The 12,861-nt window shown below is 55.2% G+C and overlaps 1 protein-coding gene across 1 annotated transcript; it reads left to right on the top strand.

Annotated features, from left to right (window-relative positions):
- Positions 1-667: 667 nt before the first annotated feature.
- LOC117882015 (mucin-2-like) lies at positions 668-12,322 on the top strand. The gene is made up of 4 exons (XM_034779953.1): positions 668-1,188; positions 2,838-3,167; positions 3,385-3,551; positions 9,899-12,322. Exons 1-4 carry the CDS (start codon positions 876-878, stop codon positions 9,941-9,943), a joined length of 855 nt encoding a protein of 284 aa, XP_034635844.1. The 5' UTR covers positions 668-875; the 3' UTR covers positions 9,944-12,322.
- Positions 12,323-12,861: the final 539 nt, after the last annotated feature.

The following is a 12,861-nucleotide window of genomic DNA, read 5'->3' as shown; positions in this document are numbered from 1 at the left end:
TGATTACGTCATTCTCCTTCTTTACGGATACAGAACAGAAATATTTATGGAACATTTCTGTCTTTTCTGCATCATTAACAATTTTACCATCTCCATCTAGTAATGAGCCTCTATCATTAAGATTCCTTTTGTTTCTAATATATTTAGACACCTTTTTAATTTTTCACCCTCGTGTCCTTAGCTTCCCTTATCAATATTTTACCCTTCATAACTTCTGATTTATAATGATTGCTATCTACTTCCCCTTTTTGTCCTTTTATGTTTTTTTTTTTTTTAATTTATTTTAAAATGGCACCTTCACTTCCCGATTGAACCAGGGTGGGCTTTCTTTTGCGGTCATCCTCTTTGTTGACTGTGGAATTGTGGCTCTGTGGCCTTCGGACACACTCTTCTTACTGAACTCCCAGTATTGAGGTGAGCGTGGAGAGGTTCCAGAGTCACGTCCATCCTGCACAGTGCGATAGGAGCGGGAGGTTTGACGGTGGAGCTGATTTGGCTCCATCTGATCAGGCATCCTGCCTTCGGTAGAGACCAGCGCCTGCTGCTCCAGAGGCAGGCTTGCTGCCCGGACCCCTTCTCTGGTCCCTATTATTTGTGCGATGCTGTATGCCAACTGGGGATTGGTTCCTGCCCTCCCTCCCTAGCCCACCTACACCCTGGGTCCCCTATCTGATGTGGCATGGACATCGCCCCTTTCAGCGTTTCTTTCTTTCTTTCCTGCACTAGGAGATGGGCAGGAGACCCTGACTGACCAGGCGGTGTCACCAGCTCAGCCCAGCCCCGGGCCAGGCTCACTTCCACTCAGTGAGGCTGGTGGCTTCAGCCCGGAGGCGACCGTCCCTCCTGTGACTCGCGCCGATAAGGACGGGGCGGCCATGCACCCCAGTTTTAGCAGCCCCCGCGCTGTCGAGCTGGATGAGTCCATCCCACCCGATCCCAACGCAACCACCACCAACAGCGCCAGGCTGCCGACTCCTGCCCCAGCCGTCTCAGCGGATGCTACGACGGGGCTTCGGAATAAGAACCTGTCGGCCAACGGCAGCTCGGAGCTCCCCCCTCCTGCTCTGGCTGCCAACACCACAGATGCAAACCAGCCTGGCCAAAATGGAACAGAGCCCTCCAGCCCCATGGGGCCGACTGGCACCGCGACTGTGACTCCAACCCATCAGCCACCAAAGGACGCGCTGGGTGAGGCTTCTCGCTACCCCGCCGCTCACCCGTGCGTAAGGGGCACCTTCTCCCACAGCACACCCAGCCTGGGGACTTAGGGCCTGGCCCCGTGCAGTGCTGAGTGCCTTTCTGCTCTCATTGACTTTGCCTGGAGTCGGGGGCACTCAGCACCTCACAGGATTGGGCCCTTGGTAAGTGAAAGGGGGATCCTGAGGCTAGGGCAAGTGGGAAAGGTTTGCGGCAGCTGCTGGTTCCTCTTCCATATGCAGATAGGGAAGCTGCTCCCTGGCTTTTACCACAGCAGCCAGCTGTCCTGGGAGGGGGAGAGTTATAAAGGCCCTTACATCTTTCCTCAAAAGTACAACCAATTAACCCTTTCCTTCCTAGGTACACGCACACTCACCCACGGGCCGCATGCTGCTCTCCTTTATACCCGCGTCGATCCAGAGCAGCTCTCGTGAGGTCACACCAGTATAAGTGAGAGCAGTACGTGGCCCGGCTGGGATCTGGGGCTGGCAGCTTGCACGAGCAACCCCTAACTTCTGTAGCCTGGGATAGATAGAAGCTACCCCCGCCCCCCATCATCAACCAGAAACTGTGAGGAAAATCCCAGCATGCAGTGCGGGTAGGTAGCTCTGAGCAGGGCGCATTGCATGCTGGGATCCTTAATGGCAGCAGGTCACAGCTGCCAGCGTAATCTCTCTTCTCTGGCCGGACGACGTTTCCAGAGAGGCTATTGCTGGTGATTCTAGGCCTCGTGTTAAAGGGCAGGGTGGCCAAGGTGACCTGGTCTGCCACACTGCCCTAAAATCTCATTGGATGGCATGGGGACTCTCACTGACTTGGTTTTCTGGGCATTGTTGCTGATTAGAGAGGGGTTCTCAGCTCAGAGACCTGTTCCCCTCAACACGCCCGGGCTCTGAAGGGGGCTCTCTGGCTCTGGCAGGTTGTGAAATACTTACTGACTTGGTGATTAATCTGTATGGCATCTGTCACGGAGAGTGGTAGGCAGGCTCCCCTGAGGGCAGCGCCCCGGCTGTCCTGTCTCGTGTCGTTTATTCCTGACCAACAGTCCTGTCGCCCTTTTCAGTGCCATAGCTGTCAGGCACGTCCACAGGCTGCTGGGGATCCCTGCTCTTCCTTCTGGGGCGTTGTCATGGGGATTCCTCTGCTAGGAGATGAGCACCATTTGGTGGCCACCTGGAGGTGATGGGACGTAGCCAGGGAGAGGATGCGGGGAGGACAAGACAGGGTGAATGGCCTTTTCAGACTCTCTCAACCTCCAGAAGAAGTAAATGTTCAGTGGTGCTAAAGAATCTTCTTCGATGGGGGAATCGGCCTGCTAGCCTGAAAGGCTTGAGATGCCCTCCCAAGCCTTGCCCACATCCCACCCCGCTCTGTTCTCCGGCACAGAGCCAGGGCTCCAGTTGGTGGCCTTCTGAACAGCTCGACACAGAACAGCAGGGGGCTCAGGGCCTCTCCACTGCCTCCCTGAGGATCCCAGGGGGAACCTGGAGCAGAGAGCGCTCTGGGCTCATGCCAGGAGCTGGGCATGTCCCCTAGGTGCCAGCAGCGCCGCCTGCCACCCATTCCAGGCCATGCAGGGTGGGGATGGGCAGACTCAGGATTTCGCCTTGTAGATAACTGCCTCTTTTTCTTCTGTGCAGCAACAACAGGCAGCTCCCTGCTGGAGCCTTCTGCATTCAGCACCTTGGGGCCCACGACAGGGAACCCTGAACCCACTGCAGGGAACCCTGAACCCACCCCACAAACAGCCCAGGAGAATGCCACAGAGGAGAGCACCGCAGGGCCCACTACCGTCCCTGCTGCCATGACAACAGGGAGCACACCTGCAACTACCACCCCCAGCACCACCACGGTAACCCCCAGAGCTTCCTCCCCCAACAGGGCAGCCACAACAGCCGTAGGGCAGTCATCAACCGATCCCGTGCATGAGAAGGCTTCTGTGTTGGATGTGGGAGACGACGATGGTCAAGGTAAATGCTCTCGAGACCCCAGTGCTCCAATCTCTGCTCTCCCTAACTGGTTATTAAGAGCACAGCAAGTGCAGGGGCATGGGAGAGGCATTTGACCTGTGGGTTTGAGCTGGGGGAGCCCTTGTGGTGCTATAGGGCAGAGCCCAGAGGGAGACTAGGATTGGCTGCTCCAGCCCCGGGACCTTACCCTCTCGGTACTGTCTTCTCCTCCCTGCAGACCTGCCCAGCTCCGCTGTTGCCGGCGCGATGGGGGCCGACCCCCTGGTGATTGGTGTCATCTCCATGTTCGTCGTCATGGTGGGGATCCTGGCCCTGGTGGGCTTACTGAGATACCGGCAGCGCCACAGCCGGATGGAGTTCCGGCGCCTGCAGGACCTGCCCATGGTGAGCAACGCCCCCGCCCTGCCCAGGGCCCTTGTGCCTTGAGCTCCTGGCTGGCTCCCAACTGTGTGGCCAGGCCACGCTGCAGCTCCCCTTTAGCCGTGCTAGCAGCGACGGCGACAAGCTGCGCAGAGGGAATTCGGCTCATTCCTCATGCCAGTGACTGGGAGAGGAGCAGGGCTTGGTGGGGGTGGGTCTGGAGAGCCTCCTCCAAGGTTCATTGCCAGGATGTCAGGTGACAAGAGATTTAGCGACAGGGTCCACCTTGCCAGCCCTGTTCCAGAAGACAGACAGACAGTGTGAAGGCAGCCTGACATCCAGAGTCAGTATTCTTCCTCACTCCTGCCCTGATGTGTTATGCAGTGTTCCTGGGTGCTATGTCCCCCCAGAGGAGGTTGCATTTCCATGGTGGGTGAAGCGATCACTCTATGTACGCTTTGAGAGACAAAGTTCTTCTTCGAATAGATGCAGCCATGTATTCCAGTCAGGTGTGTGCGCGCCCAGCACACGGGAACCAGAGAAATTCGCCTAGGAGTACCCATAGGGGGCAGTGTGCATGCCTCATGGCCACAGCCCCTCCCCTGGCTACATGAAGCAGCACTGCCCTGACCCACCCTCAGTTCCTTCTTATCACCCCTCGGCTAGAGTCAGAGCTTAAGGGTCTTAACCTCCCAATATCTCAGCGAGTATAGTTTTTCCCTCTGATAGCTAGACAGATAGTACCCTTTGTGTTAGTTGTATTTGTTTGTTTTCCTCAAGGATGCCCTCACCAGGGTTTAAACGTTGTCCTTCGCGTGGGGGAGCGATCCCCACACACGGTGCTTGCTCTGTCTTGGCGAGGCCCACATTAAAGAGCGTTGTGCGATCTGCACGTCGTTCAGGGGATAGGCTAAAGTGGCTCGGGACCTTCGCCTGACGCAGCGCCTGCTTCGGTCCCGAGGTGCGCGTCGGGTTGGAGATCGCCCGTGGACTCAGAGCGCTGCTGCTTCACGTTCCCGAGCAGTTGCCTCCCCGAAGAAACGGAGGAGCCCTTCCCTGTCGCCTCTGCCAAGGAAAAGGTTGCATAATACCACTCCGGACTGCTCCAGATCTCGGAGTGACTCTTCTGCCTCCCCCAGGAAAAGCGTGGGCTGGCACGGAGTAGGTACCGGCCTGTGGGATGGCGTGAGTACCGCTAACCCTTCTGAGTAGGGAGCTTAGAAGCCCTGTACCGTTGACTCCCGTTCTGGACCCCGGGTGTCTGAGTCCGGCACCAATGAGGGAGATGCCAGTACCAACTGTTTCCAGGTCAGCGGCATACCAGGCAGCTACAGACCTCTTTTGCCTTTTGGTCCTGATCTCTTCTTTGGTCCAGGACTGTCGTCTACAGTCCGGTCGGTCGACTGAACGAGCCACTGAACCCTCAGGTCTGTCTGCACCGCACCCCAGCATGCAAAGCCGGTACCAGAATCGGTATAGGGGACCTCGGGAGTGGGATTCTGCTCGGCACCACCGCAGTCGGCCCAGCAAAATGCTTCCATGGCGCCTTTCACCGCCCTCGACATTGGTACCATCAAACACTCCCGGGTTGCTGCTGCTGACTTTGGGATTGACACTGCTTCCGGCACCGGCATGCTCGGTGCCAACAGTACCGCTTCCATGGGCAACGCCGCTTCCTGCCTCGTTCTGGGCAATGGACGAGTCGGTTACTCACTTCTTCTGGTCTCGCTCCACGCTTATCCCCGGGATCCCGAGGCTCCCCAACCTCCGAGTCAGAGCTGTCATCCTCCTGCGCTCCATCCCCTGACCAGCATGGGGGACCGCTGACAGACCATTATGGGTACCAGGATTGGCGTTCTTCTCTGGCTCGGTGTCTGCTGGCTACCAATGCCTTATCCGTGCCAGTGGCCTCCATGGAATCTCTGGGACGCTCTTCCTTTGCGGAGGTCCCACTCTGTCTTGCTTGAAGGCGAAATCACTGGCTAGGTCTGCAGTGGTGACTGTTGATCCGCTGCAGGCCCAAGCACTGGTGTAACCTCCATAGTCATCCCATCCGGGTCCGTAAGTCCTTTAACAGGGTCCAGCTTTGGTCAATTGAGGGCCTTGTCTCCGTGTCTGGACGATGCTGTGCTGCCTCGCTCATCCTTGCCTTCGATACCAGAGGATTTTAAGGTGTGCCAAGACCTTTTGTGGCATGTAGCTGCTTCCCGCAGTATCCAAGCGGAGTTCTTGCAAGAGAACACCCACAAATTGGTGGACATCCTGCAGCCGTCTGCCCCTGGGAGAGTCACCCTCCCGATCAGTGATACCCTCCTTGAATCGGCTAAGCATGCCAACTTCGGTACTGCCGGGGGCTAAGCAGAATTTGGGCATTGCCCCAATGTCCAGTAATCCATTGAGGATTTGGCCTTCGACAGCCAGACACTGTTCTTGGACAAAACTGACAAGATGCTGCGCTCCTTCAGGGACTCCAGGCCTCCCCTGCAGTCTTTGGGGGCCGACTATGCAGAGACGTGCAACAGCAGCAGCAGACTTTCACTCCTCCGAGGCACTGGGGCTACCCCAGAAAGGAGCATAGCTCCCATAGGAGGAAGCAGTCGGGCTCAGGGTTCGGTCCGTCCACATGCCCTCTCTGGAACGCTGGAACTTCCAGTGGTTGCTCCTCCCTCCTCATCTCCCCACTTTGGGGACAGGCTGGTCCACTTTCACAATGCTTGGGGTTCGATTGCTACCGATAGCTGGGTCCTAAGCACCGTCATGTCGGGTTATGCTATCCCATTCCTCCCCATCCCTCTTCAGGGACCCGTCTCATGAGATATTGCTCTTCGAGCAGGTCCATTTTCTGCTGGCTTTGGGAGCAGTGGAGGAGGTTCTGCTGGAACACCAGGGTCATGGCTTCTACTGCCAGTATTTCCTGGTACCCAAATCCATGAGAGGAGTAAGACCTGTCCTCGACCTTTACAGCCTCAACAAATATCAGGTCCATGAGGTTCCGAATGGTCCCTATTGACTCCTCTCCCGGCCTGGTCTCAGAACGACTGATTTGCGGCTCTTGATCTTCAAGATACCTACTTAAATGTGGCAACTTTGCCAAGCCACAGAAAGTTCCTTAGATTTGTTGTGGCAAAACACCACTTCCAGTGCACAGTGCTTCCATTCGGCCTCTCTTCTGTCCCCCCGGTTTTTATCAAATGCATGGTGGTTGTTAGAGCATCCCTCAGGAAGAAGGGAATTCACATCTTCCCGTATCTGGACGGCTGGTTATGAAGGGGAAGTTCTTGTTCACATCAGCATCACAGTGCACTTGCTCCATCATCTGGGTCTCATTCTAAACACTGGAAAGTCAACCTTGGCTCCCACTCAGAAGAGAGAGGTCACTGGGGTCCCGTTAGATTCCACAACGTCCAACGTTTCTTCCAACCGACCATTTTCAGGCAATTCGCCATCTTTGCCTTAGTCTGCAGTCTCAGCCTCCCACAATAGTTCAGATGTGTCTGAGGCTCCAGGGCCCCATGCCTGCTTGCATGCACGTGGGCCAGTTTGCAAGGTTGCGTTTTTGCCCCCTTCAAATGCGGCTCAGGATGGTCTACTGTCTTACTCTTCACCCTCTAGATGGTTTGGTTTGTCTTCATCCACTGGTCCTGGACTCCTTGCAGTGGTGGATGTGTACAGAGAACATTTGCCAAGGCGTTTCCTTTGTCTGGCCCTTGCCAACCAGGTTGGTTGTTAGCGACGCGTCCCTGATGGGTTGGGTTGGTGCACCTGGGAGCGCTGACAGTACAGGGGCTGTGGTTGGAGCGGGAGGCCTCACTCGATATCAATGTGCTGGAGTTTCGGGCCATCTACAATGCATGCTATGCCTATCAAGAGATTCACACAGTTCCCACTGTGATGTATTATGGGAACAAAGAAGGGGGAGCAAACTCCAGGTTGTTTTGCCTAGAGGTGATGAGCGCTAAGGAGAATGATCCGATAGCCGTTCACTTGCCCAGGGTTCAGAACCATCGCGTGGACTGTCTCAGCGGGTATTTTTCCCTGAGTCACAAGTGGTCCTCGAAGACGAGTGCTCTCCGGGTCATCTTCACAGCTTGGGGCATCCCGACAATCAAGCTGTTCGCTACAAGAGACAACAGGAAATGTCATCTGTTCTGCTCTCCGGGGGGACCTCGGGTCCAGGTTCCCTGTCTGACTCTTTCCATCTAGTTGGCAGTGGGCTGTCCTGTTTGCCTTTCCCACGATCCTGATCGTCCCTCAGGTCATCCTCAAGTTCAAGGCGAATCAGGCCAAACTCATTCTCGTTGCCCTGGCCTGGCCAAGACTGTGCTGGTTCTCCGACCTTCTCGCACTGTCTATTCGGCCTCCCATACCGCTGCCTCCCCATCCCAACTTACTCAGAACCAAGGCCACACCTCTCATCCTGTGCTCAGCTCCCTGGATCTCACAATGTGGCTGCAGAGTGGCTGAAAGGGGGAAAGAGCAGCATTCGGCAGCTGTCCAAGTCCTCCTCAACAGTAGAAGACACTCCACCAGGATGGCCTATTCAGTGAAATGGAAGCGATTTTTGGTGTGGTCATTAGCCCGCAGAATCCAACCATGGCTGGTCTCTATCCAGGACATTTTGAAATACCTGCTGCAACTTCAGTCACTGCAGCCTGCATTCGGTTAATTGAAAGCACGTCTGGCAGCAGTATCAGTATTTCATCCCCTCATTCAGGGAAGATCTGTCTTCTCCAGTGCTATGGTAGCAAGATTCTTAAAATTGCTCCTTCGTCTACATCCCCCGGTCCGAGAGCCGGTTCCTCTGTGGGACTTTAACTCAGTCCTAGCGACCTTAATGGGACCTCCCTTTGAGCCCCTGGCATCTTGTCCCTTTCCACTTTTGTGTCAGAAAACTGCATTGCTAGTAGCAAGGACCTCCACAAGGCGAGCATGAGCGTTGCAGGCTCTGATGGCAGAGCCTCCTTATACACAATTCTCCAAAGACAACGTGACTTTACAACCACATCCAACATTTCTGTCTAAAGTGGCTTCTCAGTTTCATTGGAACCAGGCGGTACGTCTGTTCTTTCCTAAGCTGCATTCATCTCCGGAGCAGCAACGTCTCCATACTGTAGATGTCTAGTCTTCTGTCTGGACTGGACTAAACCGTTTCATGCTTCGTCTGCCCGTTTGTGTTATATGCAGATCAGATGAAGGGTCAGGTGATCTCTTCACAGACGATCTCCGAATGGATAACACTCTGCATCAAGACAGCATATGAAATAGCTTCAGTTCTGCCCCCCTCAGTAGGTGTGAGCTCACGCTACTCGGGTGCAAGCAATGCCCATAGCCTTCCTCAGGGACGGTCCATATTGGACGTTAGCAGGGCGGCTACGTGGTCATTGATACGTAGGTTCACAAACCATTACGCCATAACTGCATCTTCCAGGGTGGAGGCAGGCTTTGGTAGGCTTAGGTAGACTCCGAGCCCTGCCTCCTGGGGGCGTGGGGGGAGGTACTGCTTGTGAATACGCGTCCGCATCTACTCGAAGACGACGAAACGGTTACTTACAGTAACTGTGGTTCTTTGAGATGTGATGCAGGTGTGTTTTCCACAACCCACCCTCCATCCCCTCTGCATTGGACTCTCGGGTCCTGGCATTCGGTGTGAAGGAACTGAGGGAGGGTAGCCCGGGGAGGGGCTATGGCCACAAGGCGTGAGCGTTGCCCCCTACGGGTACTGCTAGGCAAATTTCTCCAGCTATGAACCACAGTTACAGTAAGTAACTATTTCATACCGGTCGTCCTGCCTAGCGACGCCACAGAGGAACAGCGATACATTCACCATCCTAGGACCTTGCGGCTTGGGCTGGGAGCAGTGTGGTGTTTGCCTCGCGTCCTTCCGCAGAGACCACCCATCTGTTTGATGAATCCTGCTGATAGGGGACCTCACTGGCTGGACTGGTAGTGGCCTTGAGGGGGTGGGATGAGGGAAAGAGCCCGGTCCCAGGACACCTCCAGGGAGAGGCTGGGACTAGGCCTCTCTCTGAGACTCTCCTCTGCCATCTGAGCTGCATGAGTGGGCCTGTGGGGGAGGGGAGTCTCCCAGCCGTGTTCCTACACCTGCCTCCTCCTGCCCCTTCCAGAGGCCATAGGAGGAAGGGAAGGTAGCGCCTCCAGAGAGGGCGAGCCCTTGCCAGGGACTAAGGGAGGCACTGCTCGGGGAGCACAGGGGCTGGAAATGGCAAAGCAGTTACACTGTGAATGGAGGGGCTGTGGGCCTGGCACTGGCTGGACTCCTCTCCTCGGATGCAGTAGCACCCCAGATCTAGACCAGTTCCCCCTCCATGCCATGACCAATACTAATGTGTGTCTTTCTCCTTTGCTCGTAGGACGACATGATGGAGGATACGCCCCTCTCCCTCTACAGCTACTAGGCAGCAAGAGGACCCTCCATCCAGGTTTGGGGGAGCGCTGGAGTTCCCTGAGCAGTAGGCCCCTGAGGATCTGGTCCAGGAAGATCCCCTGAGGATGGGGGGAAGGCGGCTCTGATTTTGCACTTGACTGAAACACTCATTGCAGATGGGTGGGTTGGTTTGCTTTAAAAACTTTTGTAAAAGTTTGGTTTTAAAGTTTATTCTGAGAGCTGGAGCCAGTTAGAGCCCAGCACTGGCCCGTCCCTCTGCTCTCCGTACGCCGAGGGTCCTAAGCCTCCTCAAAACGCTGAGGCGATGGGAGAGGGGCTTTTCACCTTGCATTTTAGCCTGAGGGCCGAGCTGATGTTTTGCCGACTCGCTTGGACGTCTCAGAAGCTGCTGCTCTCAAAATGCGCCTTGTGTCAGGAAATGCAGTGTCGGTCCTCACAAGGCAAGCAAAGGAGAACGTTACTTCCCACTGGGAGACGAGGGCGGGGAGCAGACTGGCTCCCTCTTGCTTTGTGTTTTTTTGCACGTTGTTCCTATTTCAATTTCAGCAGTGGGATCCACTCCTGAATTCCCAGAGAATCTAGCAGGACTGTGGTAAACTGCAATCCCCTCCTTGCTCCCCAGAAAAACAGCCCCCTGGCTGCGGGAGGAGAATGTGCCCCTGGGGGTGGGGGTGAGCGGGAGGTTTTTCATCACGCTGGGAGGGAACCAACATAACTGGGGCTTGTGTGGCCTTGTCTTGGGTGGGACTCTCCTGTCTGACTCAAAAGAAGACAAAATCCCTGGTTCTCTCCCTTGAGGCAGCAGCACAAGCCTAAACCATTCCCCGCAGGCAGGCTCTCCCGTGGTCGCCTCAGCGTGGGAAGGGAACTTCTCCCGGGTATCAGAGAGTCGCTTGTTGCACTTAGTACCTGCTCTGAGCTCTGGCGCCATGACTTCCCTCCCCAGTACTGCGAGCTGGGAGCTCCTTAGTTCACTATTGAAATAGCCTTGCCCTGGCTGCTTGGTGGCTCTCAAGGGCACTTTATGCCCCGCACCCCCGAACTAGCCTTTGCCATTGTTTTGTGCCTTGTCCCTCCAGTGTGTTGGGTTTGGAGGTCAAGAAATGCTGCTTCTCTGCTTCTGAAGTCCCTGGAACAGTCCCAGCGGCTGCCAGCTCTGCCCCTGCGTCTCCTGGGAGCCTTTGTGGCTGCATAATAAGCAAACAAACAGGAGCGGGTCTAGGGGCAGCCAGCTGCCTTTGGGCTCCCTAGGGACAGACGTTAGCGTGTTGGGCAGGATGCGTCTCATCCATGTGTGCAGCTGGAGAGAGGCTGTGTGGTTTTTTCTGTTCTGTGTTACCACCTGTCCCCATTCTCCAACACACACACACACACTGGGGTTTCTCGCTTCCCATACAGTGGCTCCTGCCTGTTTCTACTTCCTATCTTGTTACGCCTTCTGAAGGCTCCTCGGGGGTCCCTCTCAGCTGTGCCTGGGACCTGGGCAGCGGTTGGCGAGGTCTCGCTGTGGGATAGTTGGTATCATACAAAAGCCTTGGTTTTCTCAGGTCTCAGCCTGTCGTCTTGGCAGCCGGTGCTTGTGCTCCCTCAGGCCAGCAAAGTCTGGGGGAGTTGTGGGCAGTCAGCATCTCTTCCGGCGAGGCCCCCGCCCCATGAAGTTGCACCGTTTTCACAGCCATGCGATACCCACATTAGCTTTCGGGAGGGCCTAGTCTCCCACCAGCAGGGCATAGATAAGTCCTATCCTTGGCTGTAATGGAGATTACTCGGGCCATGCAGCTGGAGAACTGGTCATCTGGAACCAGGGCAGACAAGCTGGAGAAGGTGACTTCCCCACTCCCTGCATTGCTCTGTGGCTTTGGGAGGAGCTGGTGAAGAGATCATGCAGTAGTTAGGGTTTTCCTGTTGGCTGTAGACTTGGGTCTGTTGCCTGTGATGAGACACCCCCAAAAGTAACTGCAGGAGGGAGTGTAATAGATTTTCTTTTCCCCCTCTCGTTGTGTGAAAATTAGAGGGCAGTTTTCACAGGCACCAAACTCCCAAGTCGGAACCACAGAAATTTCACTCATGCTGCAGCCTTGTTTCCCCGGCTGGAGGGCAGGGTGCTGCCAATTTTTGGCACCAACAGATGCACAGACAGTGCTGATGGAAATAGCGGAACCTCCTCCTGGCTGAAGCTGGCGCAAGGGTGTCAGTGGAGCTGTTGTTGCCGGAATGAGCTGCTCTACACACAGCTTGAAGGGAGAGGACTGACTGTCCCAGCCACGCCTGCGTCTCTGCCCCCCAGAGGCGGGAGGGGAACAGAACTCGCCAAACACCAAAGTGCAACTTTCTTTGTAAAATATGTTAATAGTGGATTTTTCTGCAATAAAGTTACAAATGCTGAAGGCCTCACGTATGGTGATTGCACTTAGCTCTAGCAACTGGTCTGAGTCGATCATGTGCTGCACAGCAAACCCTGGGATGGTTAAATGACTGCTCGTCGGGACAAGAAGAATTGCAGACGTCAACATAACCAATAAGCAAATCTAAGGGAAGCCTCTGACTGTGCTGGTCCTGGGGGTGAGGGAGCGTACAGTTAGGGAGACTGTCATAAGCACAAAAGGCAGCTGAAAGTCAGTGGGAGTGGGCACCTAACAGCCCCTTGTACCTTTGAAACGTATCCCTTCAGTGTTTTAAAGCAAGGAGAGGTAAAGAGCATACAGGCATCCAACATCCTAAAGCCATCTTTATACCTTGGGTAGCCTTGGCGTGATCATCCCACAACACTGGTCTCATTGTGTGCTAGCTTGCAGCCGTACAGCATTAATGTGGGCAAGACACACAAGCCCAACTTGCTCACATCTTACAATTGGCTCCCCCCCTCCCATCCCCTCATGACCCACAGTATCCTGGTCACACCTCTGGGGGCTGCTGCAGTCTGCATTA

Source organism: Trachemys scripta, chromosome 8, assembly GCF_013100865.1.
Source record: "Trachemys scripta elegans isolate TJP31775 chromosome 8, CAS_Tse_1.0, whole genome shotgun sequence".
NCBI lineage: Eukaryota > Metazoa > Chordata > Testudines > Emydidae > Trachemys > Trachemys scripta.
This window is presented reverse-complemented; position numbering and strand designations above follow the sequence as displayed.